The 27,402-nt window shown below is 45.2% G+C and overlaps 1 protein-coding gene across 1 annotated transcript; it reads left to right on the top strand.

Moving 5' to 3' along the window:
* The first annotated feature begins 14,548 nt into the window (after window positions 1-14,548).
* Window positions 14,549-16,678, top strand: LOC123119928 (uncharacterized). Its single transcript, XM_044539910.1, has 3 exons — window positions 14,549-14,896; window positions 14,979-15,097; window positions 16,522-16,678. Exons 1-3 carry the CDS (start codon window positions 14,709-14,711, stop codon window positions 16,572-16,574), a joined length of 360 nt encoding a protein of 119 aa, XP_044395845.1. The 5' UTR covers window positions 14,549-14,708; the 3' UTR covers window positions 16,575-16,678.
* Window positions 16,679-27,402: the final 10,724 nt, after the last annotated feature.

Below are 27,402 nucleotides of genomic sequence, written 5' to 3'. Positions count from 1 at the left end.
GTGGGAGGGCAGCCGCACCTCTTCCCTGGCGCAGCCCTCCCTCCTCATACACCTCCTCCTCCTCCGTAGTGCTTAGCGAAGCTCTGCCGAAGAACCACGAGCTCCATTGCCACCATGCCGTCGTGCTGCTGGAGTTCTCCCTCAACTTCTCCTCTTCCCTTGCTGGATCAAGAACGAGGAGACGTCCCCGGGTTGTACGTGTGTTGAACGCGGAGGTGCCGTCCGTTCGGCGTTAGATCGGATCTTCCGCGATTTGAATCGCCGCGAGTACGACTCCATCAACCGCGTTCTTGTAACGCTTCCGCTTAGCGATCTTCAAGGGTATGAAGATGCACTCCCTCTCTCTCGTTGCTAGCATCTCCTAGATTGATCTTGGTGACACGTAGGAAAATTTTGAATTATTGCTACGTTCCCCAACAGTGGCATCATGAGCTAGGTCTATGCGTAGATTCTATGCACGAGTAGAACACAAAGTAGTTGTGGGCGATGATTTGTTCAATTTGCTTGCCGTTACTAGTCTTATCTTGATTCGGCGGCATTGTGGGATGAAGCGGCCCGGACCGACCTTACACGTACTCTTACGTGAGACAGGTTCCACCGACTGACATGCACTTGATGCATAAGGTGGCTAGCGGGTGTCTGTCTCTCCCACTTTAGTCGGATCGGATTCGATGAAGAGGGTCCTTATGAAGGGTAAATAGCAATTGGCATATCACCGTTGTGGCTTTTGCGTAGGTAAGAAACGTTCTTGCTAGAAACCCATAGCAGCCACGTAAAACATGCAACAACAATTAGAGGACGTCTAACTTGTTTTTGCAGGGTATGCTATGTGATGTGATATGGCCAAAAGGATGTGATGAATTATATATATGTGATGTATGAGATTGATCATGTTCTTGTAATAGGAATCACGACTTGCATGTCGATGAGTATGACAACCGGCAGGAGCCATAGGAGTTGTCTTAATTTATTGTATGACCTGCGTGTCAATGAAAAACGCCATGTAATTACTTTACTTTATTGCTAACCGTTAGCCATAGTAGTAGAAGTAATAGTTGGCGAGACAACTTCATGAAGACACGAATGATGGAGATCATGGTGTCATGCCGGTGACGAAGGTGATCATGCCGCGCCTCGAAGATGGAGATCAAAGGCGCAAGATGATATTGGCCATATCATGTCACTTTATGATTTGCATGTGATGTTTGTCATGTTTACATCTTATTTGCTTAAAACGACGGTAGCAAAAATAAGATGATCCCTCACTAAAATTTCAAGAGATGTGTTCCCCCTAACTGTGCACCGTTGCGAAGGTTCGTTGTTTCGAAGCACCACGTGATGATCGGGTGTGATAGATTCTAACGTTCGCATACAACGGGTGTAAGCCTGATTTACACACGCGAAACACTTAGGTTGACTTGACGAGCCTAGCATGTACAGACATGGCCTCGGAACACAAGAGACCGAAAGGTCGAACATGAGTCGTATAGTAGATACGATCAACATGGAGATGTTCACCGTTGATGACTAGTCCGTCTCACGTGATGATCGGACACGGTCTAGTCGATTCGGATCATGTATCACTTAGATGACTAGAGGGATGTCTATCTAAGTGGGAGTTCATTAAATAATTAGATGAACTTAATTGTCATGAACATAGTCAAAAGGTCTTTGCAAATTATGTCATAGCTTACGCTTTAGTTCTACTGTTTAAGATATGTTCCTAGAGAAAATTTAGTTGAAAGTTGACAGTAGCAATTATGCGGACTGGGTCCGTATACTGGGGATTGTCCTCATTGCTGCACAAAAGGCTTATGTCCTTAATGCACCGCTCGGTGTGTGAACCTCGAGCGTCGTCTGTAGATGTTGCGAACATCTGACATACACGTTTTCATGACTACGTGATAGTTCAATGCGTAATGCTAACGGTTTAGAATTGAGGCGCCAAAGACGTTTTTGAAACGTTGTAGAACATATGAGATGTTCCAAAGACTGAAATTGGGATTTTAGACTAGTGCCCACGTCAAGAGGTATGAGACCTCTGACAAGTTTCTTAAGCCTGCAAACTAAGGGAGAAAAGCTCAATCGTTGAGCATGTGCTCAGATTGTTTGAGTACTACAATCGCTTGAATCGAGTGGGAGTTAATCTTCCAGATGAGATAGTGATGGTTCTCCATAGTTACTGCCACCAAGCTATTAGAGCTTCGTGATGAACTATAACATATCAGGGATAGACATGATGATCCTTGAGCAACTCGCGATGCTTGACACCGTGAAAGTAGAAATCAAGCAGGAGCATCAATTGTTGATGGTTAGTAGAACCACTAGTTTTAAGAAGGGCAAGGGAAAGAAGGGATACTTCATGAAACGACAAATCAGTTGCTGCTCTAGTGAAGAAACCCAAGGTTGAACCCAAACCCGAGACTAAGTGCTTCTGTAATGAGGGGAACGGTCACTGAAGCAGAACTACCCTAGATACTTGGTAGATGAGAAGGCAGGCAAGGTCGACAGAAGTATATTGGATATACATTATATTAATGTGTACTTTACTAGTACCCCTAGTAGCACCAGGGTATTAGATACCGGTTCGGTTGCTAAGTGTTGGTAACTCGAAATAAAAGGCTACGAAATAAACGGAGACTAGCTAAAGGTGAGATGACGATATGTGTTCGAAGTGTTTCCAAGGTTGATGTGATCAAACATCGCACGCTCCCTCTACCATCGAGATTGGTGTTAAACCTAAATAATTGTTATTTGGTGTTTGCGTTGAGCATAGACATGATTGGATTATGTTTATCGCAATACGGTAATTCATTTAAGGAGAATAATGGTTACTCTGTTTATTTGAGTAATACCTTCAATGGTCTTGCACCTAAAATGAATGGTTTATTGAATCTCGATCGTAGTGATACACATGTTCATAAGTAATGATAGTACCACATACTTGTGGCACTGCCATTTGAGTCATATTGGTATAAAACGCATGAAGAAGCTCCATGTTGATGGATCTTTGGACTCACTCATTTTTGAAAAGATTGAGACATGCGAACCATGTCTATTGGTAGATATGCATGAAGAAACTCCATACAGATGGATCGTTTGGACTCGCTTGATTTTGAATCACTTGAGACATGCAAATCATACCACATGGGCAAGATGACTGAAAGGCCTCGTTTTCAGTAAGATGAATCAAGAGAGCAACTTGTTGGAAGTAATACATTTGATGTGTGCAGTCCAATGAGTGCTGAGGCACGCAGTGGATATCGTTATGTTATTACTTCACAGATGATTTGAGTAGATGCTGAATATTTACTTGATGAAACTAAAGTCTGAATTATTGAAAGGTTCAAGTAATTTCAGAGTGAAGTTGAAGATCGTCATGACAAGAGGATGAAATGTCTATGATATGATCATAGAGATATCTGAGTTACGAGTTTGGCACACAATTAAGACATTGTGGAAATTGTTTCACAACTAATACCGCCTGGAACACCATAGTGTGATGGTGTGTCCGAACATCATAACTGCACCCTATTGGATATGGTGCATACCATGATGTCTCTTATCGAATTATCACTATCGTTTATGGGTTAGGCATTAGAGACAACCGCATTCACTTTAAATAGGGCACCACGCAATTCCGTTGAGACGACACCGTATGAACTATGGTTTAGAGAAACCTAAGCTGTCGTTTCTTGAAAGTTTGGGGCTGCGACGCTTATGTGAAAAAGTTTCAGGCTGATAAGCTCGAACCCAAAGCGGATAAATGCATCTTCATATAATACCCAAAACAGTTGGGTATACCTCCTATTTTAGATCCGGAAGCAAAAGTGATTGTTTCTATAAACGGGTCCTTTCTCGAGGAAAAGTTTCTCTCGAAAGAATTGAGTGGGAGGATGGTGGAGACTTGATGAGGTTATTGAACCGTCACTTCAACTAGTGTGTAGCAGGGCACAAGAAGTTGTTCCTGTGGCACCTACAGCAATTGAAGTGGAAGCTTATGACAGTGATCATGAAACATCGGATCAAGTCACTACCAAACCTCGTAGGACGACAAGGATGCGTACTACTTCAGAGTGGTACGTAATCCTGTCTTGGAAGTCATGTTGCTAGACAACAATGAACCTACGAGCTATGGAGAAACGATGGTGGGCCCAGATTCCGACGAATGGCTCGAGGCCATAAAATCCGAGAGAGGATCCATGTATAAAACAAAGTATAGACTTTGGAAGAACTACTTGATGGTCGTAAGGCTGTTGGGTGCAGATGGATTTTAAAAGGAAGACGGACAATGATGGTAAGTGTCACCATTAAGAAAGCTCGACTTGTCGTTAAGATGTTTTCCGACAAGTTCAAGGAGTTGACTACGATGAGATTTTCTCACTCGTAGCGATGCTAAGAGTCTGTTGGAATTATATTAGCAGTTACTGCATTATTTATGAAATCTTGCAGATAGGATGTCAAAAACATTGTTTCCTCGACGATTTTCTTGAGGAAAGGTTGTATGTGATACAACCAGAAGGTTTTGTCAATCCTGAAAGATGCTAACAAGTATGCAAAGCTCCAGCAATCCTTCTAAGGACTGGAGTAAGCATCTCGGAGTTGGAATGTACGCTTTGATGAGATGATCAAAGATTTTGGGTTTATACAAAGTTTATGAGAAACTTGTATTTCCAAAGAAGTGAGTGGGAGCACTATAGAATTTTTGATGAGTATATGTTGTTAACATATTGTTGATCAGAAATGATGTAGAATTTCTGGAAAGCATACAGGGTTATTTGAAAAGTGTTTTTCAATGGAAAACCTGGATTAAGCTACTTGAACATTGAGCATCAAGATCTATAAGGATAGATCAAAAACGCTTAATAGTACTTTCAAATGAATACATACCGTGACAGGATTTTGAAGGAGTTCAAAATAGATTAGCAAAGAAGGAGTTCTTGGCTGTGTTACAAGGTGTGAGTATTGAGTAAGACTCAAGACCTGACCACGGCAGAAGAGAGAGAAAGGACGAAGGTCGTCCCCTATGCTTTAGACGTAGGCTCTACAGTATGCTATGCTGTGTACCGCACCTGAAGTGTGCCTTGCCATGAGTTAGTCAAGGGGTACAATAGTGATCCAGGAATGGATCACATGACAGCGGTCGAACTTATCCTTAGTAACTAGTGGACTAAGGAATTTTCTCGATTATGGAGGTGGTAAAAGAGTTCGTCGTAAAGGGTTACGTCGATGCAAACTTTGACACTAATCCGGATGACTCTGAGTAGTAAACCGGATTCGTATAGTAGAGCAGTTATTTGGAATAGCTCCAAGTAGCGCGTGGTAGCTGCATCTACAAGATGACATAGAGATTTGTAAAGCACACACGGATCTGAAAGGTTCAGACCCGTTGACTAATAACCTCTCTCACAAGCGAGATATGAACAAACCCCATGGGTGTTGGATTCATTACAATCACATAGTGATGTGAACTAGATTATTGACTCTAGTGCAAGTGGGAGACTGTTGGAAATATGCCCTAGAGGCAATAATAAAATGGTTATTATTGTATTTCCTTGTTCATGATAATTGTCTATTGTTCATGCTATAATTGTATTAACTGGAAACCGTAATACATGTGTGAATACATAGACCACAACATGTCCCTAGTAAGCCTCTAGTTGACTAGCTCGTTGATCAATAGATGGTTATGGTTTCCTGACCATGGACATTGGATGTCATTGATAACGGGATCACATCATTAGGAGAATGATGTGATGGACAAGACCCAATCCTAAGCATAGCACAAGATCGTGTAGTTCGTTTGCTAAGAGCTTTTCTAATGTCAAGTATCGTTTCCTTAGACCATGAGATTGTGCAACTCCCGGATACCGTAGGAATGCTTTGGGTGTACCAAACGTCACAACGTAACTGGGTGGCTATAATGGTGCACTACAGGTATCTCCGAAAGTGTCTGTTGGGTTGGCACGAATCGAGACTGGGATTTGTCACTCCGTATGACGGAGATGTATCTCTGGGCCCACTCGGGAATGCATCATCATAATGAGCTCAATGTGACTAATGAGTTAGCCACGGGATCATGCGTTACAGAACGAGTAAAGTGACTTGCCGGTAACGAGATTGAACGAGGTATTGGGATACCGACGATCGAATCTCGGGCAAGTAACATACCGATGGACAAAGAAAATTGTATACGGGATTGATTGAATCCCCGACATCGTGTTTCATCCGATGAGATCATCGTGGAACATGTGGGAGCCAATATGGGTATCCAGATCCCGCTATTGGTTATTGGCTGGAGAGGTGTCTCGGTCATGTCTGCATGGTTCCCGAACCCGTAGGGTCTACACACTTAAGGTTCGGTGACGCTAGAGTTGTTATGGGAAATAGTATGTGGTTACCGAAGGTTGTTCGGAGTTCCGGATGAGATCCCGGACATCACGAGGAGTTCCGGAATGGTCCGCCGGTGAAGATCGATATATTGGACGGAGGGTATTGGAGTCCAAAAGTGTTCCGGGGGTACCAGGCTATGGCCAGCATGACCGAAAGGTATTTCGGGAGCCCCGGCAAGTGTTGGAGGGCCTCATGGGCCAAAGGGGAAGGGGCAAACCAGCCCACTAAGGGGTGGTGCGCCCCCACACCCTTTCCCACGTTACTTGGGGAGGTGGGGAGCCTCCACCTGGCTTGGGGGCAAGTCTCCCTAGGATTTTCCCTAGGGAGATCCAATCTGCTTGGCCGCCGCCCCTAGGGGAAACCCTAGGGCGCCTCCCCCTCTCCCCTTGCCCCTATATATAGTGGAGGGGTGGGAGGGCAGCCGCACCTCTTCCCTGGCGCAGCCCTCCCTCCTCATACACCTCCTCCTTCTCCTCCGTAGTGCTTAGCGAAGCTCTGCCGGAGAACCACGAGCTCCATTGCCACCATGTCGTCGTGCTGCTGGAGTTCTCCCTCAACTTCTCCTCTCCCCTTGCTGGATCAAGAAGGAGGAGACGTCCCCGGGCTGTACGTGTGTTGAACGCGGAGGCGCCGTCCATTCGGCGGTAGATCGGATTTTCCGCGATTTGAATCGCCACGAGTACGACTCCATCAACCGCGTTCTTGTAACGCTTCCGCTTAGCGATCTTCAAGGGTATGAAGATGCACTCCCTATCTCTCGTTGCTAGCATCTCCTAGATTGATCTTGGTGACACATAGAAAATTTTAAATTATTGCTACGTTCCCCAACACAACTTGCTATGTGATGTCTCATCGATGAAAACGATGATCATGAGGAGGTGTTATATGACAATGAAGTATTATGATGATAAGTTGTTAATGATATGATGATGATGATGATGATATTTATTATATCATTGCGTGAAAGAACCGCGGATTAGTTTTAAGTGGATGTCCATCCACTTGAAACTAGTCCACGGTTCTTTCACCCAGTGATGTAATAACTCATTATGATGTAAAAACAATCTCTAAATTGCTGTTGTATGAAAACTTGTATAGAGGTGTATGAATACAACATGAAATAAAAAAGAAATAAAATACGGAATAATAGTAGTAGCGCGGGCTGGGAGAAGAGCTACTAGTAATTACCAGTAGCGCCGCATGAAGAAAGCGCTACTACTAAGTCGGTGTAGCAGTAGTGTGGGTTGACCAACGCTACTGCTAACCTTTAGCTGTAGCACCGTACCAGTAGCGCTCCTGCCCGCGCTACTGATAGGACTAAAACCCACGCTGCTGTTAGGCTTTTCCCTAGTAGTGGTCCTTGGCCACTCCCTTACCTCTACTGGTCTTGGGTGCCATGGCGGCTGCGGGAAGTGAGGAATGGGGGATGGCGGAGGTGTGGAGGCAGCGGGCGAAGGCGAAAGCTTGCAAAGAAAGGAGAAGGGGACGGCGGTTCCAAGATTGGGGAAAGCACGGAGGGTAAATGAGTAGCGCGCCCACGGTTATTCCTTTTTACGGGGAAGGCGTGGGCCGCCTCTTTTCCCATTAACTACGATGTGACGCATGCGTGCGGGAACCGCCCCACGCATGACCCCCACGTCACGCACGACCCTCCACGTCGCGTGTTCAATGCGGGGTCATGGGGAAGCACGGCGGACGAAAAATTGCTACGGTAAAATCCCGCCCCGACTGCCCGCGCATCGTTTTTGGGCCTGGCCCAACAATGTGTCGCGCTTATGTGTGGCCCATGCCCGGGGGCTCCTGTCGGTGTACAAAAGTAGTGGCGCTCCTTTTTACCCCTTTACTTGTGCACGGACAGTTGGAGCCGCGCCCACGGCCACACTAAGCAGGGCAGAGGAGAGGAGCCGAAGGCACAAGACAAACAAGGCAACGCCAAGACAAGAAACGCAAGAAAGCAAAGGGGCGAGATGGACTCCCCCGGCAAGACCCTTGCCGGGATGGCCTCCGCGGCCCCGGCAAGAGCCTTGCCGGGGCAGCTTGCCCAATGCCAGCAGAGTGAGCCACCCTTGAGCCCAAGGGTTCCAAACGCCGTCGTTAACTACGTTGGACCCAGGGCTCTGGAGGCACCTCTGTGGTGGCATGCAGATCTTCGTCAAGATCATAAACATGTGAGATCAGATGAGGACCAGAAGACGGCGACCCTCGGCAGGATCCCAGCCGAGGGAATCCACAAAGACCCCCAGCAAGCGCCTTGCCGGGGACGACAGCAACACCACGGCAAGGCCCTTGCCGGGCCCCCCGGCAAGACCCTTGCTGAGGGCGTCAGCGGGGCCACAGCTAGGCCCACACCAACCAAGACTCCGCCGCCATTCGCATGCAGCTGCCAGCCCAACCAGCTGGGCAGGCACCTGCGTGGCAACATGCAGCTTCCAGGCCAACTCAGCAAGCACCTGCATGGTGGCATGCAGATCTTCGTGAAGGCCCTACCACCGCACCACCTCAGCTGCCTGTCTGCCTACATGGCGCTGCATCCATCGTTGGCCTGGGCGCGTGTCGAAGCGAGGCGGAGCGGCGACGAACGGGATGGGCCTCGTTCCCGTCCTCGATAAAGCTAATGGACACCTAAGTAGCGCATTTAATGCACTTTGTCCCGTAATGCCGTGCGATAGGCTCGCGCACTGTAGGCCTTTTCACCTCCTGTGTGCCACTGTGGCAACCCCTTTTTCCTATAAAAGGATGCCCGAGGCAACCAGGAGAGGGATTCGGCTTTTTGGAACTACACAGCCACCATAGCTAGTTCGAAAGCTCAAGAACACTCAATACATCCACCAAAGCAGGACTAGGGTTTTACGCATCCTCGCGACCCGAACCTGGGTAAACGACCTGTGTGCTAGCTCCTAAACCTCCTCTTCTCACGACCCCGCGCCCGCTGACCGTAGAAGGGATCCAAGTGATCCCATAGGTGTCGTTTCCACCGACAAAGAATAATTATTACAATGGATCATGGAGATATTATAAGCCGCCCTAGTCAAGGATATGGCGACTCTCAGATTGATTGAGGTATAGCAGGTTAAATTGTGACAATTTAAGCCGACAGCATGTTGGTAGGATACAAGTTCAATATTAAGCCGCCATAAAGTGAAGGGCGGGCCCATTTTCCATGGATATACATTTGCTAAAAAAATTGCTAAGTATGGGTTAAACCATTTTCACAATCTACAGCTATATTTTCGGATCTACGACAGCTCAAAAAAGGAGGATAAATGCTAGAACTAACATGCGGCGACAGAAGAACTAGCATACTATATATTCATTCTGAGGAAAAAGTAGATCTATCGAAGATGTAAATACAGATTAAAACTGCTGCTGCTCTGGTCCTACTCTATTTTCGGATTAAATACGACTTCTAGGCAGATGATGCATGAACTAGGATGAACTTGAACGAACGGCGATGAACTCTATGAACTTGAATGCCCTAATGTGTATCTGGAAAAGGAAAAGAATGATGCCCTAATGTGTATCTGGAAAAGGAAAAGAATGATACCTGACGGTGTTGATGAAGAGCGCAGGTGCATCCAAGATCTCTGGTCCCAACAGGTCGATGAAGCGGCCTTGATGGAGTGATCGGCGAGGTTCGCTTGGCGCAGCAGAGCTCCGGTCGCAGCTGAGGTCGTGAGGAAGAAGAAAGAGGCAGAGGCGATGGGGGTAAAAGGTGAAAAGGCAGGTCCTCGTGCCTATTTATAAGGTAAAGTGAAACAGTGAAACGACATGTGCGAAGATCGAGGAGGCATGATAATTATGATGACATAAGGGGTGCATCGACTTTCGGAATGGCTGGTTAACGCAAAGATCAGTCGTGACGTCATGAGAACTTTCCTGAAATTAATAATGTGACGTCATCTTTTCTTGTGGCAGGTCATGAAGGTGTGTTCAAGGTCAAGATCGATCTATCTATCTATCTATTATATACTTAAAACAGAAGACAAATAAGCTATCACGTTTATCCACATATGTTAGTATTATTTGAACCGTTAGATTTGAATAATAATGGTTGAGATTAAAAGCCGGCAAGAGCATCACCAACAGAATCGAAGACTACAGAACAAATCTGCTATCCGACTCAATTGAAGACAAAAAATGCCAAAACTCAGATGTGACTGCATCTCAATGCCCGATGAAGTCAGGACATGTCTTCTGAGTTGCCTCTCACCTGAATCAGGTTCGCAAATATTATGAATTAATTAATTCAGTTTTCAGAATAAAAGTTGCATAGATAGCTGACTAAAAATTTCAGAATCTTTTCATATCCAAAAAACTATGGTGTTGAAGAAGCTTAGCGCTTACCAACAACAGGACAAACTAGAACATTCAAGTAAAAGTATAGAGAATGTGGGATTACCTCAATCATACAACAGATCAACAATTTAAAACAAGCAAATGCTAATTATATTTTGTTTGCATTCACATGGCGAGACGGTTCATGTTACTATCAACATTAAGGTGGTGTTTGGTTCTCTAGTCCTAGGACTTTTTCTAGTCCCTAGGACTTTTTGAAAAAGACTCTCAAGGAGGTGCTTCTAAGGACTTTTAGCAAAAAGTCCCAAAAAAGTCCCACCCTGTTTGGTTTACTAGGGACTTTTTCTAGTCCCAACACAAAAAAGTCCCTGGAACCAAACACCCCCTAAAAGCATCATGCTATTATCTGGAGGAATTTGATACACTTATAATAATGAAAGAAAATGATAATTCTATGTATGCATATAACACTTTTTTACGGGTATGCATATAATACTTTTAGGTTTGTGGAATCCACAAAGTATCGCCCATTGAGAAATGAAATTAATTTATTTCTTCATACAATGTATAGGTAAAGGTGAAAGGACCATTAGAATGTTGTCTAGATTACAATTCCGAGTTTGCCACCAAGGACACGATACAAAACAGGGAGATAAAGTTAAGCAATGCTCACATATGTCTATACTCTACACTTTTAAATAATCTAATTAATATTTCTAGCCGTGAAGAAATTAATACGCAAATTTGCATGACATTGGATTATTCACCCAAATGAAGCATGTGGAATCAACAATAACAATCCCCGCAAAAAAAGGAATCAAGAATAACAAAAAGGATTTTACAAACTTCATATTACCACAAAGACTGCTTCTAATAACAGAGCAGTGCATAATGCATGTCCATTACTGAAATTTTAATTGGACTTCCACCATTGCGGCTAAGATTAAGACTTTTTCAGCTCAGCCCCCTTTAGGGGTCATGAAACCAGAACTAGACTATTTGGAATGTTTGCTTATTTTTCAAATTAGAATTTAATTATTGCAAAAAGTCATACAGTAAGTCCAATGATGTTACAAACAAATCTAATAGATTTGTGATTGATTTAATAGGGTTGTGCCTAAAGTCAACCAGCGCTAGAAGAATATATACAGATCTACACAGCTGAAATAGAAACAGGCACGAAAAAGGTCTAAGTAATTCATGTACAAGCCTAAGTAATTCAATCTACTAGGAAATAGTCATTCACGTATAGACATATTTCAGTATGGGCACGTACAAAGCGAGGCCCCCCCATACAAATTAGGAAAACGTGGGCATGTCCTTTTGAGCGAGAAAAAAGATACCCCTAAGTAATTCAATCTACTAGGAGTACAAAATCAGATCATCTACACACTTTAGAAAACATGGGTAGGTCCTTCGAAGAAAAACAAAAGGCACGCCTAAATCGTTCAATTTACTGGGAAGTATATTAAAAAGTATAGCCGCCAAACACATCCCATGTGTACATGCATGCACTTGCATCTAATTCTGACGGACAGACATGTTGAACTTAACGGGCAGAAAAATAGACATTGGTATGAGGCACAGTACAAAAAACCAAGCACCAACCTATCTGAACACCGGATATACTTGAGCCTTGATAAACAGTAAAGACAAAAAAATCATTTATGGTAAAATCTATATACCGCTTGATCAAGATTTCGAGCCGTACTAGATAAATCTAAATATCTTCAATTATTTATCCAAATGAATCGTGACTCATGTTTATTCACCAATATAACATAACAATTTTACTTGACTAACTCCACATATGGAAGAGAAGAAAGTATACCAAAAATGATTGAGATGGATAGCAATAAACAAGGAGCGTAGAAATATTTTACAGAAGGAGAGCATTACAAGAACTTACTGGAATGAGGCATAAAAACCAGACAAGCCAGGCGATGGATCAAACTTCTTCTACGATATGATATCACCAGTTCTTGAGGAAAACGAGACTATCAGACCTGTAGTGCTTTTCTAACAATCGAGTCATATCAGTTATAATAGAATCATCATATCTGAATTATTAGTCTATCAACTTCTTCGGGATGCTACCTTTTAAGTTTTTGGGTGATTTTTTTATGATTTTGTTTTCCAATTCTGATTGACACAAACTAACTACAAAGGAAAGTGGAAAGTGTTACTGCGAAAATTGTGGTACATATCTAGAAATCATAACACCTGGCAAGCATATTTTGCTAATTTGAATGAGAACTTTCATATTATATGTACTCTGCACTAATAACAGTGGTATGTAAAAATTGCTAAACTTATTGGATGGGAGGATCTGAGAAGCACCACGCCAACCATTTATGTTCACTGAGATAGAGAAATAATGCTTGACATGGATTAGTCTAAGGGGGGCAGTTATTAGATAAGGGTCAAAAGTCAGTACTATGAGAAGCATGTCAAATTGTAATTATTCAAAATACATTCATGCATGCACTTTTGTGAGTTTTATGTTCTTGGAAACAAACCTTCTATCCTACAGCCTTTTCAGTTGAAGAGAACAATGAGAAATCTTCAATGTTATAGACATCTCCTACAACACATGTGAAAAAACTAAAATCTATTGCATAACAACTAACACATATGAGCCAAATTCAGTTAATACGTGCAAGCCTTCTTCCTTTGTCTTAGGTACATCTTTATTAATATAACTTGCTAATATATGGTAACAATAAATAGAAATAATACACCTTTTATCCAACAAATATTGAACACTTTTTTCTATAGGAAAATTCGTGTAATTAGTACGGACGTGTTGAAGAGACGATAATCAAAGTTGGGTAGAATGTCAACTAAAAAAATAGAGGTTAAATTCCCTAAAACAACGCAAGGCACACCAATGGCAAGTCACATATCTATAAGTTATATCCTAGAACACTGAAGAACATGGGGGCCCAACCCGACGCCACAACTCTCGGCCAGTGCCACGAACAAGAGAGTAATGCCACTCAGGGAAACGAATCTCTCATTTTATTCAGTGGCCTCCCCAGGGACCGCTTTGCCTCGCAGCCCTGCTGCTTGGGGGCGCAAAATCCTTCTCTCCAACAGAAAAATTCTACACCGGAAAAGACAGAGAAAGGTCAGGAGACCATAAGCATCTCCTTCTCATAGCCATAGCAAATCTCCATAATCCATGCCATTGCTGGAGGTTAGCAGACCAAGATCTGGGAAGGAAGGAGAAGGAGAGGAAGAGGAGCGATTACCTGGAGGAGTGCCACCGCTCAGGTTCAAGTGGACCCAACTCCATGGCCATCCAATCAACGACGGCGGCGAGCAGCAGGCACGTGTGGTCGAGCTGGACGACCTGCCGCCGTCGGGAGCCTGCAGCCACCGCACTCCGCTCCAAATCCCACTTCTCTCATCTTCCTCTTTTGTTTGCAGAATCTAGCAATTAGGACATGAACAGAGAAAAAGGAACCGGAGGAGAATGAGAATGGGGAAATTCACTACTGGAATCAGAGATTTTGCCGTCTGTCAACTCTTTGCCGTCGGCTAGCGGACGGCAAAGAAGGTCTTTGCCGTCTGCGTACAAAAAACAGATGGCAAAGAACTGACAGACGGCAAAGAACCTGGTTGCCATCAGCCAATTCTTTGCCGTCTGCCAGCAGATGGCAAAGAATCTTTGCCATCAGCTGGCAGACGGCAAAGAGGTGGGAGGGGTCCAGTGGTGTAACGGTGCATCAGCCCCACCTCTTTGCCGTCTGCCAGCAGACGGCAAAGATTCTTTGCCATCTTCTGGCAGACGGCAAAGAGGTGAGGCTATCTTTTTTTTTGCAGGTAGGACTTAGCCTAACACATAAATCACACACGTACGTTGGCTGGGCTAGACTAGAACAAACGCACGCGCCCATCTCTCTCGCTCATGTCTGGTCCTCTCGATCCCCTTGCGCCGCCGCCACAGACGCTGGCCGATTCCGGCCGCTCCGGTGAGCTCTAGCGCCGCCCAGCACACCTACGGCTGCTCCTCGATGAGCTCTGTCTATTCCTCCGCATCGATTTATTTTCCTCTGCTCCTTGTGGTCGCCCCCTTCAGTTATGTCTTGCTAGGGTTTCGGTCTTGGTCGTGCTCCTCCTGCTCGCCGGGGCTCCGCGTGCGCGGCCAAGCTGCCGCCGCCGCCGCCGTGCAGCCGGTCGTGCGCGATGCTCAACTGCGACTGTGAGCCTCCTTTCCTCGTCCTCCCCTGATCCGGTCGATTTCTTTCTGATCTGAGCATGCTCTGACCATGGATGGGTGGCAGCGGTGGGGATCCGGTACGGCAAGTTCTGCGGCGTGGGGTGGAGCGGGTGCAAGGGGAGGACCCCTACGACGACCTCGATGCGTGCTGCCGCGAGCACGACAGTTGCCTCGAAAAAAAAGGTACATCGTCACTCATCCCCTAGATCCAAAAACCAAAAAAATGGCATCTGGGTCAATGGCCGCCATGAACAAAGATGTCTTTCCTGCACCGAATGGCGGCCGGCTAGGATGCATCACCACCCATGGGGCTTAATTGTGCATGGTTTTTGATCTGACAGTTGATGCGTAGGTGTATGCTGAGCAGAGCTATCCCACTGTGTGTTCTTTAGTCCATCAGAGTTTGGTTTGTGAACTGCCTGTATTTGTTTCTCTGATTTAAAGTACGTCTACAGCCCTTGAAGACATTCTGTAATGGTAGCTAGATAATTTTTTTCTTACTAATATGTACGTCTACAGCTTTCCCTGTAACAGCAGCGACAGCAGCCTATTACTTCACAGTAAACACATTTATCTGATTATGAGGTTTTAGATGTGTTTTACATGTTTGTCAAATTACTGCGCTTACTGTTAGAACACTCAATACTGCACCCAAAAAACAACGAACTGATAGTTGGTGCCTCGACACACGGTAGCTAATTCATACATAATTTCTACTGATCCATCTAGACTTCTCCTATGTTATGTTTTTTTGTTATTTCCTAGATACACATACTGTAATCTTAAGGACCGGTGATGCATGAGGGAGATCCCAATTTTTTCATCACTACTAATTTTACCATCACCACTGATATATCAACATGACATAGTGGAGTTTCTCAATTTCCCTTGGAGAGTTTGTGCTTAGTATCAATCTTATGTCACACTAGCAATATTATGTAATAACATGTATAGGTACATGAAGAAGTTGTGATTTTTATATTAATATATGCTATGGGAACCCGCCACTGCCAATTCTAGGATACATAGAATATTCAAAACATTCACGAAATAATTAATTAGATAAATTAGATTTGTATCTTATGGTGATATTTCCATTGATTTCTTGCTGTAACTTGAAATGCTGAGTAGACAATTTTTCATGATGTGCAACTATTTTCATTTGAAAAATATGTACTCACTTTCTATATATATGTTGCATATGCCTGGTTGGACGATGGAATATTGAACTTATTTGTGCGAGGTGAAAGTTCAAGTACAGCTAATGGACAGTAAGCTGGAAATTTAAAGTTAGAGCGCAACCTATTTTGATCCGCGTGCATGTGATTCTGTTTATAATAAGGGTTGGTATATATCTATATTTAACATTTATTTCCTAAATACACGTACTAAAATTTTGTAGAAAAATACCGATAATGATGGTGGTGTCTGATTTCCTTGCTATAGCGCCCCTCCCAGTAATTTGTTGCATGTTTGACTGATACAATTATCGTAGACAAATTATGAAGACTTATACTGACTTTTAATTAGTAATAATGTTTCTGAAATGAAATTTTCTCCAAGTGAAATGCTACATTTCTACTCCTAACCCATTCTCCTTTTCTTAGTGTTTTTGTTATGCAGGTTGGAAGAAAAGAAGAAGATCCAGAGAAGATCTTAGTAATAAGATAGTTTTTATTAAAGTAGATATTTAGTTTTAGGTCATTTCTTGTAATTTCAGATATGGAGTGCTTGTCTTTAGTTTTTGTTTTGACTTTGTGAAACTTGGTACCTATGGATGAAACTGTGTAATATTGATGAAACTATGTATATGTATGGATGAAACTTGCTACTATTGGTAACATGTGTTGGATATCCTATATTGGTCATATATATATATATATATATGTGTGTGTGTGTGTGTGTGTGTGTGTGTGTGTGTGTGTGTGATTTTCTGTGAAAATGTATGGATATAAGAAGAAACAGAATTAATGCCTATTTGGTCTCTTTGCCATCTGCCAGCAGATGGCAAAGAGCCTGCAGTCTTTGCCATCAGCGGCGGACGGCAAAGGCTGTCGTTAGCCGCCTAACGGACTAACAGCACATTTATTGCCGTCGGCTTTCTTTGCCGTCAGCCGCCGATGGCAAAGGCCCCTTTGCCGTCCGCTTCAGAAAGCAGACGGCAAAGAAGCTCTTTACCGTAGCCTACTTTGCCGGAGCCTTTTGCCGTCCGCGGCAGACGGCAAAGGCCTTTGCCGTCCGCCATACTTGCCTTTGCCGTCTGCCGTGGCAGACGGCAAAGTAGCTGATTCCTGTAGTGAAAGGGATAAATGGTACTAGAGCCGTACAGATGCAAAATAGATTTTTCAATCCTAGACTAGATTTTCATTTCTAACACAATAGGCTATTAGGGCATCTCAATGGCTCCGGTATATGTCCGATTTTATATTTGAACGTGGTCCGCAGACATGATGCGGGAGAGAGCCATAATTTTTTCTAAAAATTAAAAGGGGATCATGCATGTGCAGAGAGATAAAAGAGAGTAGGATCATGTGGTGGCTTTTTGTTGGTCAAGTGCATGTCCAGACACCGTATAGCTCCACACGTTTGTCTCTGATTTGTCAGAAAACGGACGTCCGGACCACTTCGCGGACTGATGAGGTCCCCATTGGATAACAAATTAAAGTTGACATAAACGGCCCGGAAACTATAATCCGGACATATATCCGAGCTTTGAGCGTCTCCTTTGAAGATGCCCTTTGCTACTAACTTTGTGTTTGAACGCGAAAACGTCTTATATATTTAGGGATGGAGTTAGCGCATAATATATTCAGAAAATTAAATCTAGGATTTTTCGTACAAAAACCTACACAATCCAGTATTCCGGACATGGCATCATACCCCGGATGTGTGAGCCGCCCGATGGCGACTTGCCTAGCAAGGCAAAGGCGACTTAGAACTCGGGTCGGTCACGTTGAATGATCCGACTTGTACTCTTGTAAGCCCAGGGCCTCGACCTGTGTATATAAAGGTGAGACACTGCGGCGGGTAAACTGAAGTTACAATCAATCGAGAGCTAGGTTAAGCGATGCCATGTCCCGGAATAGACAAATAAATGCTTAGAGAACTAAAATAATAGACGGAGGTAACTTAAACCCAAAGAATGGTATGAAGAGGACAATGCATATGGAGGTGTTCAACTGACAATAATTATAAACTTTTGTACAATGTCAAAAAATGATAAATGCAAGTCAATATGATTAACAAAAGGTTGTGGCTAGGTCTCCCTCGACTAAGACTTAACCAAGTCTTAGTCAAGTGACATAACATGTAAAAAAGAAAAACTAAAAAGAAAATTTTGAACGGATCTCAATGTAAAACTGCACGTATATAACATTCACTGAGAAATAACAAAGTCTCTGTTGACTAAGAGACTACTAAGAAAAATAGCAAAAACATATTATTCATTAAAAAAATCAACTCTAGCCGCGCAATTGCGCGGGTGGACCCGCTAGTTTAGAAGAATTGAAGAAGACTCGCCAACTAGAGGATGAAGATTGACATGAACAAGTTCAAATCAATCTGGGGCCTAATGTTGGGGATATAACCCCGCGGTGTGACCCGCCCAGGAGAGGCCGCGTTACACTTTTGGCGACTCATAAATGAAAGCCTAAGTAGGCCCAGGAAGGATAAGATATGAAGACTGGAGGCGGCTTACAAGGCGGGCCTGTTGAAGGCCCAAAACCCGGACATGGCATCATACCCCGGAGGTGTGAGCCGCCCGATGGCGACTTGCCTAGAAAGGCAAAGGTGACTTAGAACTCGGGTCGGTCACGTTGAATGATCCGACTTGTACTCTTGTAAGCCCAGGGCCTCGACCTATGTATATAAAGGTGAGACACTGCGGCGAGTAAAATGAAGTTACAATCAATCGAGAGCTAGGTTAAGCGATTCCGCTCCCTTGTAATCGATACTCAATCAATACAACACAAAGCAGGAAGTAGGCTTTTACCTCGTCAGTTAGGGGCCGAACCAGGGTAAACTCGTGTCTCTCGTCCTGCTCAAACCCTTTAAGCTAATCACCGTTGCCATGACCTCGCACCTAAGTCCTTTCACAAGGGCATATGCCATAACAAAGCCACGACATAGGCCCCCTTCTTAGCTTTCTAATTCTTTCTTAAATTTATCAATTATTTTTCCCTCCTTTCAGAGTATTACAGTCCCAAGCCTTTTCCACTTTATCATAGTGATAAATTACTTGCAAGATTGAACCCAACTATCATGTATAACTCCCTAAAGCCGCTCTTCTTGAACATGAAAACTCCCTAGAGCCGCTCTTCTTGAACATGGAAACTCCCTAGAGCCGCTCTTCTTGCACATGGAACTTATGCGGCAATGTCATTCTTGCACCTTCGCAGCATTGCCGGTGTAGTCGACCTTGAACTCATCGCTAGTGATCATTCGAACCTTGTATTCCATGGAGATCTTAGATATTTGAGACTCCATGGATTTTGGAGCAGCATGAGAGGAATGGAAGTGTTGTACGTCCTGAGATGATGGAGATGATTAAGAAGAGGGTTCTTTGAGAAAACTGCCGCTGGTTGCCGAAGATAAGAGATGAGTGTAAACCTATGCATGCAACAGGGAATTAATAAGGCTGATGTATTGCATGTCCCATGCTTCCCGAGGAATACAGGCTCATGGAAGTGCATGCGACATTGTGCCCTCTCGGCGCCAACTCCTTGGGAACGACCAGCTAAGACATTATTCATCCTGGAGGCTGAGGGTGGCGGCCAGGTTACCAGGTAAAAACCCAACTTGGTTATTGAATATGGCAATGGCTCTCTCTTGAGACTCAGGTGAGGACGCAGGCGATGTCCGCATGCCGAAACCCGGTTCGGTGGAGCTAGTTGGCTGGAAGATGGTTGTGCCCGGTGCTTGAGTTGCACGGTGGCTGGATAGCCTCTGCTCTCGCCTAGACCCAGTGTTGCCCTTGGGGGTGACGGTGTCCTGGACTAGGGGTACTCACCACATCGTCTCCTGACCAGGTGGATCGGGCCGAGGACCCCCATGGCGGTTCACTCATGGGCCACTTCGGGCCGCCCATGCCGCATACAAGGAGTATTCCACAAGACTTGGTGATCAAGACAAGGACTCCTCTCCACCAACGTATTCGGCTAGGACTCTTGTTATCCTAGGCCTCTGGTGCATTATATAAGCCAAGGCCAGGCTAGTCGATAGATCATTATGACATTAATCATCATACCCTTAGGGTTTAGACCACAACATATGATCTCAGGGTAGGTCAACTCTTGTAATCTCTATATTCATCAAGATCAATCAAGCAGGAAGTAGGGTATTACCTCCATTAAGAGGGCCCGAACCTGGGTAAACATCGTGTCCCTGTCTCCTGTTACCCATCGATCCATGACACACAGCTTGGGACCCCTACCCGAGATATGCTGGTTTTGACACCGGCAATGGTGCTTTCATTGAGAGTTTCGTTGTGTAATCGGCAAAAGATCAATGGCTCGCCTGCGACGTCGGCGTCTTCGTCGCCGGCTCGACTGGTCACCTTGGCTGGAGCAAGAATTGTGCCCTGCCTCCAATCATCATGTTCAGACGAGGGCTTTCATCAACATCAACTATGATATCTATCATGATCATGGAGGAATCATCCATGGAGCTCGGGGGCTCAACGTCAACATTGCCCTCGGGCGACCGTGCTGTTTTTTCGAACAGCGGATTTGTATTCGCTACCACCACCTCCTCGAGCATCGTTTTGACGACTCCTTCAGTGGAATTGTGCGGAATTGAGTCTACAACAACACTGTAAAATTTCGTCGCGTTCCAATGGAGCAATCTCCGCCGATCTCCGATATACCGGAGCCATGTCGAATCTGGACGGGAATTTGGACGAGTTTGGAGCGTGGTGTCCAGCATCTAGCTCGGACGTCCTTTGGAGATCCAACCGTTGATCGGCTGTGGAATTCCTATATGTACCACCTCTCAAAATTTTAGCTTGATCCGATCGTCCAAACTCCGGGAACCTTCCGATTAGTGCATCACTTTCGGATCTGTTTTCTGCGCGAATACGAATCCGACCCGAATTCATCTTTCTTCATGAATGGGGTATTGGACAACCTTTTTAAAGGAATTTTCTTCTAGGGTATTGCGCGTTGTTCTTAAACATGTGCCCATACAATTTTAAGCCTTCTCTGAGGTACTCTTCACCATCAAGCTGATGTCAAATCAGTCCGGCAATATTGCTGTGCGGCTGCCGACCTGCGCTAGACACGTCATCGCTTTGTTGAGCCGAGCACAACTTCTTCGGATCATAATCTCTGCGAGCCGAACAAGAGTTGGGCATCACGAAGGATAAATCATCACCAACATCGCCGCCCCACGGATTACACGGAGCGAGCACACCGGCATCAACGCACGGTCACTTCATCAAGCCGACATTGACCACGTCACGAGCTACGACCTGCATGGGCATGGCCGCACTGTTGCTTCTTCAAGCCGATGTCCATCACGCCGACCTACTTCGACACCTCGGCTGGACCGGGGGCTCCGCTATTTCTTCATCAACATGCTCCTGTGACTTCGGCGTCACCGGCCGACCAGCTTCGACACATTGGCTGGCATGGCGATTGGTTCAGACCGGGCTGCGCTGGCACCTCGGCGTGCCGACTTCGTCGTCCCACCTCCGTCGACACAGTTGTGTCGTCTCCTTGGCATGTTGCCCTGTGTTGGCAACCCACGCCACTAGCTTCATCAACCTACTTCGGAGACTTCGGCGTCACCAGCCGACCAGCTTCGTTATGTTAGCTGGATCGGGGGCTCTGCCGCGGCGAGACAATCTTTGCCAGCATCGCCATCGCCATGCCGTCGCTTCATCACCCAATAGGCAATGGGTGTGCGGATCGAGTCCCAATTTTGGGAGTAACCTTTCTTTGGACTGCTACAACAAATAAACCAGGTGCCATTAATCCTAGCAATTTTTGCTTGTTTGGGTGTATTTTTCCCATGGAATTATCACTCTGGTTTGTTCCATCATCTGTACACAGGTCTATCAAATGGTGCCCGCATTAACGACGGTCGCGTGGTGGTTCGGTCAGTTTCTGTACATGGTTCGGCGAACGGCGCATTCGGAACTCGGACCGACCTGTGAATTCGGGCTTTACCACGCCTTTACCGCATCACGCCGACGCCCTGCATCGACATTGACGTCGGCGCCAGGCCACATCTCTTTAAATAAATTATTTTTGCAAAAAGCAATTATGCAAGGATTTTATATATATTTATATTATTCTTTTTGGACCGCACTATTTTATGTGTGTAGGTTATTGACTTCGACTGCGTCACGCGGTCACTTCGGCAAGCCAACGTCATCGTCCCAATTGGCATAAATCGGCTCGCATGATCATCTTGTTGATTGAATTGCCATACCGACATGTTCGGTTGCCTCGGGGACTTCGGCATCATCAAGAGGGTCCTACCTCATCGGGTGTTTGGCGCACGGGCAATATTTCTTTTATTACTCACTTTGCATGATTAATCATGCAACCTTTTTTTTATTATTGTTATCCCCGGCTTGTAGTATCTTCAGTGCACAGGTAAATGATCCGGATTGGGCAGCGCTGTCACCTCGGGTCGACCGGGGGCTTCGTCATCACTTCTTTAACCCACGCCGGGGACTTCGGCGTCACACTGTCGGCCTGCATTGGCCGTGTTATGTCGCCACTTCGAAGTGTCGAGCTCTTTGCTCCGCCACCTCGGGACCAGCTTAGGGGCTGGGACCTCGTCTCGCCGTAAGCTCAGATCGCGTCATCGATGCCGAACACATTAACCAGCTAAGTTGCTTTCATGCTCAAAGTTTTTAAAATTTTAAATTATGATCGGTTCGACCATGCTCACATACGTTGTTTGTTAAAAGAAACTCCCTTTGCCCATGTTAACTAAGGTCTCTTAAAATTTATATGAGCTATTTTATAGTAAATGTGTTTTCTTCTTGGTCATTGCAAAGACTTTTTCTACCGCTCCTTTTTCGACTCGAGTGTTTGGTCAATAGCCGGATAGCCTGTCTTCTCTCTAAAAGCCGCTCGAGTTTAGTTCGCTAAACTGGCGTCGGAGAAGTACTCCGCCTTCGGGATAAGGAGCTTGAAGCCGTAGGCTGACCCGCTTGAAGTCTTGAGATCAGATGTGTCATGTTAAAGCATGACAGAAGCACAATTTTTTTTTTGCAATTTTCGGATTGGCACCAATCGACTTGATTTAGTTCGGACAGGGAGTTTTCCGCATAAGTCTTTTGGTTTTTAAGCCTATGTCACTTTTAAACTATTTGTGTGTTTCTAGCATAAGTCTCGCAGTGCAACGCCGGACACCTTTAGAGATTCGGCAAAACATTCTCGGGTATTGCTTTATATGCATCGGTTTCGAATTGTGTCTTTGGTCAATAGTTGGGTTGCCTGGCTCCTGTGCTTGCCTCCTACGTTCCGCTTTGTTCGGCTAGGTGTGCAAAGGGAGAACCATGCGATTGTGCTTCCAACTAGCATGGTTAAGCGCCTCAGTGGAGAAAGCCGAAAACTGACTGTCACAATAATTGTAAACTGGTTAGCGATCCGATGACTGTGTTAAATTATAAAATCGATAGAGGTCACCCCATGTTAAATGACGGTCCGTTCATAACATTGGACGAAGTATTTACGGCTTGACCTCGACTGTCGCCGAACACTAACTGGGGGCTAGTAACTGGCCTCCCAACTTTAAGATCCTATGACTAAGTGAAAGTTATAAAGCCCGCATATCTGATTGCCTCGTTTTCGCTAACACAACCGCCTTCGGGCACCGAAACGTCGGCTAAGGGTTGTTTTGTTATTGTGGAAACACCCTGCATAGCATCTAGAAGGGGGTGGAAGCCGACGATGGGCCACTTTCAAACGATAAATGGTCGCAACGGAGTCAAAATAAACATATCATCGGCGTTTGTATTTAATATACGAGGGCCTCCTTCCGCAATCATCATTATAAAGCCATAAATATGCATCAATTTGACTTAAGATTTTGGCCAAGCTGGGTTGCTTGGCTCCTGTGCTTACCCCTACATTCCCGATTGTTCGGCTAGGTGGTAAAGGGAGCACCTCTGTGATTGTTACTACCGGGTCATCCGAGTAAGTACCTCAGACTGGGTGAAGCCGAAAGCTAGCAATCTTAAAGGATCACATTGGTCGGCAACGACGGAAGTGAAAATTTTGGTTCATTAAAACCATAGAGTTCGGGAACTTTCCCCGAACTAAATCCTCAATATTTTCCTCCCACATTGGTCGGAGGTGAGGTTTCATGATCATGATAAGCATGACGACCCAAAGGAAGGAACCGATAGTAGGACTATATTCTCTGGAAGATGTTTCTTACGTTAAAACGTAATATAACATATCTCTCCGTGTACCTTTGTTTATAAAACCGTATGGCCGGATTGCCTTGTTTTCCTTAAATCTTTGCCCTTATAATGGCTTTATAAAGTAGGAAAACACTCCTCAGCTACTGGCCGAAGAGGTTGAAGCCGATGGTCAATCAACAAAGTTTTGTACAATGCGGATCCGAGCATTAATGATGTAAAGTACTTGGATACATAGAGTCATTACACATAATTTGTGATTTTACTATGGATATCGATCCTTAATTCGGCCACCCGTGCCCGCATTAAGGCTTGGGGACTACTGGGCTTATTATTTACAAATATTAAAGGGGCAGATCGATCCCCTGATCTGGTGTTGCCACCCAACCAGTGGCCCGGGGGCTACTGCATTGCCAATTCAATGCAGAAAATTCAAAGTGCTTAGTGTTCGGCATAACCTAACTATGGACAAGCACGTCTTCGGACGACAATAAGTACCATATGGGACTTATCCGGCATCAAGCTAATATATCACGGTGACTTATCATGACCCTCTCTCACGGGCCCGTCCGCCGATCACTGTTACCTCTAATATATTACACTGCGTTTCTATTCCTACTTATGCTCCCGAGCTAGGAGTTGATCCTCAGGCCGATTTCGCGAATCGACCTCAGTCTCAGGGGCTACTAGGATCAGCAGTTTTCATGTTTTCCTTCAGGTGCATCTCGGGTTTTAGACCGACACACAACTTGAGGGCTACTGGTTATACATATTGATGGCAAATAAATTTACACGCATCAGAAATAAAATCCGCAAACAACCAGCCTATGACCGAGGTGTTGAACCACCTTGAAAGCATTTCGGGATATAGCTCGGATGCAAGTGGTTGGCTCCATAGAGGGCATTTCCGGCATTAAGCTCGGCTAAACTCCTTCAACTTTTTTGAACCAAGGTGATCTATGACACCTCGGATATAGTCCGGCGTTGGAGCTCGGATACAGTCCGGCGTTGGAGCTTGGAGATAGTCCGGCGTTGGATCTCGGATACATTCCGGTATTGGAGCTCGGAAGCAGTCCCCGCGGCGTCACCACGGTTAATGGCAAGGCCGAACCTTCCCTCGGCACCAACAAATACACCACTGCCTTAGCAGCAGAAGCAACGAGCAGCACCTTGCAGCCGAACCTCGAGTCGACGTCCAGGCTCCCGGACACCGTCAAGGGACTCCGAACTACTTCGCGGAAAGATAGCCCGGCTCGTCCAAAGCTCAATTAAACACTCCGGCGAAGGCCAGGACAGGCCGCACTCAGCGGCTCAACCGCTCTCCGGCACGCAAATATTTCTTACATTTCCTTCGCAGGTTCACCTTTGCGCCGACCAGGACGGGCTATACGGAGGCAGCTTGAACACGCAAGGGAATCCTTAGACATTCCCGGCAATGACCATCCGGCTATATTACGGATCCGCACTCAGCTTCTTCCCCCCTGGTCTCAGCAGGTTCCGCAATCATATTCCTTTTTTATCACATTACTTGTACTCATACACATAGACGTACTATTCAAATACAACATGTGGATTTATATGACGTTTACCTGCTGTTATTTCTTATTGAAATTCTTTTGTCAAGTGGCATCCGTACACAGCGACATGCCTTAAAATATGCCAGGGGCTTCGTTTTACCCATAACACGGCAATAAAGTCCGAACACCTTCATGGAAGTTCGGCACCCCGAACCTATAGCATTATATGCATCAGCTCTGAATCATGTCTTGGGTCAATAGTTGGGTTTGCCCGCCTCCCATGTTTTCGTACCTCACGTTCTGCTATATCAGCTAAGGTAGCACTGGGAGAACTACTGCGATTGTGTCCCGGTTCTTCCGGACGAGCACCTCAGTAGAGAAAGCCGAAAACTGACTGTCATGATATGGTGAGAGCTGGTCAGCTGTTCGAGAGATCAAAAAATCTTTAAGGATTTCTCCCGCATAATGCCATAACCAATGCAGCGTGTGATGGATCGGTTTTTCCTCCGATCAGGTGCTTATAGAGCCCCTAGTATGGTCTTCCGAACAGCAGGGGCTGCGCCAACCTTACTAAAGCTCCTATGGCTAAGTGAGAGTGATAAAGCCCAATAGTCCGATTGCCTGGTTCGTTCTGCTGAGCACCTCCTTCGAAGGACCCAAAACTGGGATAAAGAGGTGCTCAGGTTTATCCCGAACACCCCCGTACTTCTTCGTGGGGGCAGAAGCCGACGATTGGCCAACTCTCAGGTTTAACATATAAAACAGCCGCACAGGAGGGTAAACTTTTATATAACAGGCAACAAATAAATGACCTTGTTCAAACATTACAAAGGACAACATGATTGCCATTCATGGAAATATAATGTCCTTGGTGCATAGCTCCGCTGCAAGGTAGGATCCTTTTAGGACACTCTCATAATATAATTCGGGCTTGCGGTGCTCCTTCCCCTCTGGCGGTCCTTCGGTCATCAGCTTTTCAACATCCATCTTCCCCCAGTGCACCTTTGCGCGGGCGAAGGCCATTCGTGCACCTTCTATACAGACCGACCGCTTGATGACGTCAAGTCGAGGGCAAGCGCTTACAAGCTGCTTCACGAGCCCGAAGTAGCTGCTTGGAATCGGCTCGGCAGGCCATAGCCGGACAACCAAATCTTTCATGGCTAGTTCCGCCGCCTTATGCAGTTCGATCAGCTGTTTCAGTTGATCGGCAAAAGGCACCGGATAATTCGATGCCAAATACAGTGACCAGAAGAGCTTATCTGCAGTGTTCCTCTCTTCGGCTCGGTAGAATTGGGCGGCCACTACTAGGAAAAGGCCTACTAGTGGCGCACCAGTTTTGCCTACTAATGGTGCACTACTGGTGCGCCACTAGTACCACGCCACTAGTATTGTTTACTAATGGCGCACCAGTGGCGCACCACTGGTGCGCCATTAGTATAGGCCACAGTGCGCCATTACTATCTGACTTACTAATGGCGCACCACATAGAAGTGCGCCATTAGTAACAAATTTTTTTCAAATATTTTTTCAGAAATATTTTTTTCAAAAAGTTTAAAAAAAATTCAAATTTTTTTTTTCAATTTTTTTTTGTT

Source organism: Triticum aestivum, chromosome 5D (assembly GCF_018294505.1).
Source record: "Triticum aestivum cultivar Chinese Spring chromosome 5D, IWGSC CS RefSeq v2.1, whole genome shotgun sequence".
In the NCBI taxonomy this organism is placed as follows: domain Eukaryota; kingdom Viridiplantae; phylum Streptophyta; class Magnoliopsida; order Poales; family Poaceae; genus Triticum; species Triticum aestivum.
The sequence above is the reverse complement of the archived record's forward strand: the minus strand, read 5'-3'. Positions and strand labels throughout refer to the sequence as shown.

What these genes read in the sequence shown, in the direction of transcription:
- LOC123119928 (XM_044539910.1), top strand. Translation starts at nt 14,709, where the DNA reads ATGAGCTCTGTCTATTCCTCCGCATCGATTTATTTTCCTCTGCTCCTT. An exon ending in CGCGATGCTCAACTGCGACT is followed by an intron (nt 14,897 to 14,978) that starts GTGAGCCTCCTT and finishes GATGGGTGGCAG; the next exon opens with CGGTGGGGATCCGGTACGGC. An exon ending in CAGTTGCCTCGAAAAAAAAG is followed by an intron (nt 15,098 to 16,521) that starts GTACATCGTCAC and finishes TCCTTTTCTTAG; the next exon opens with TGTTTTTGTTATGCAGGTTG.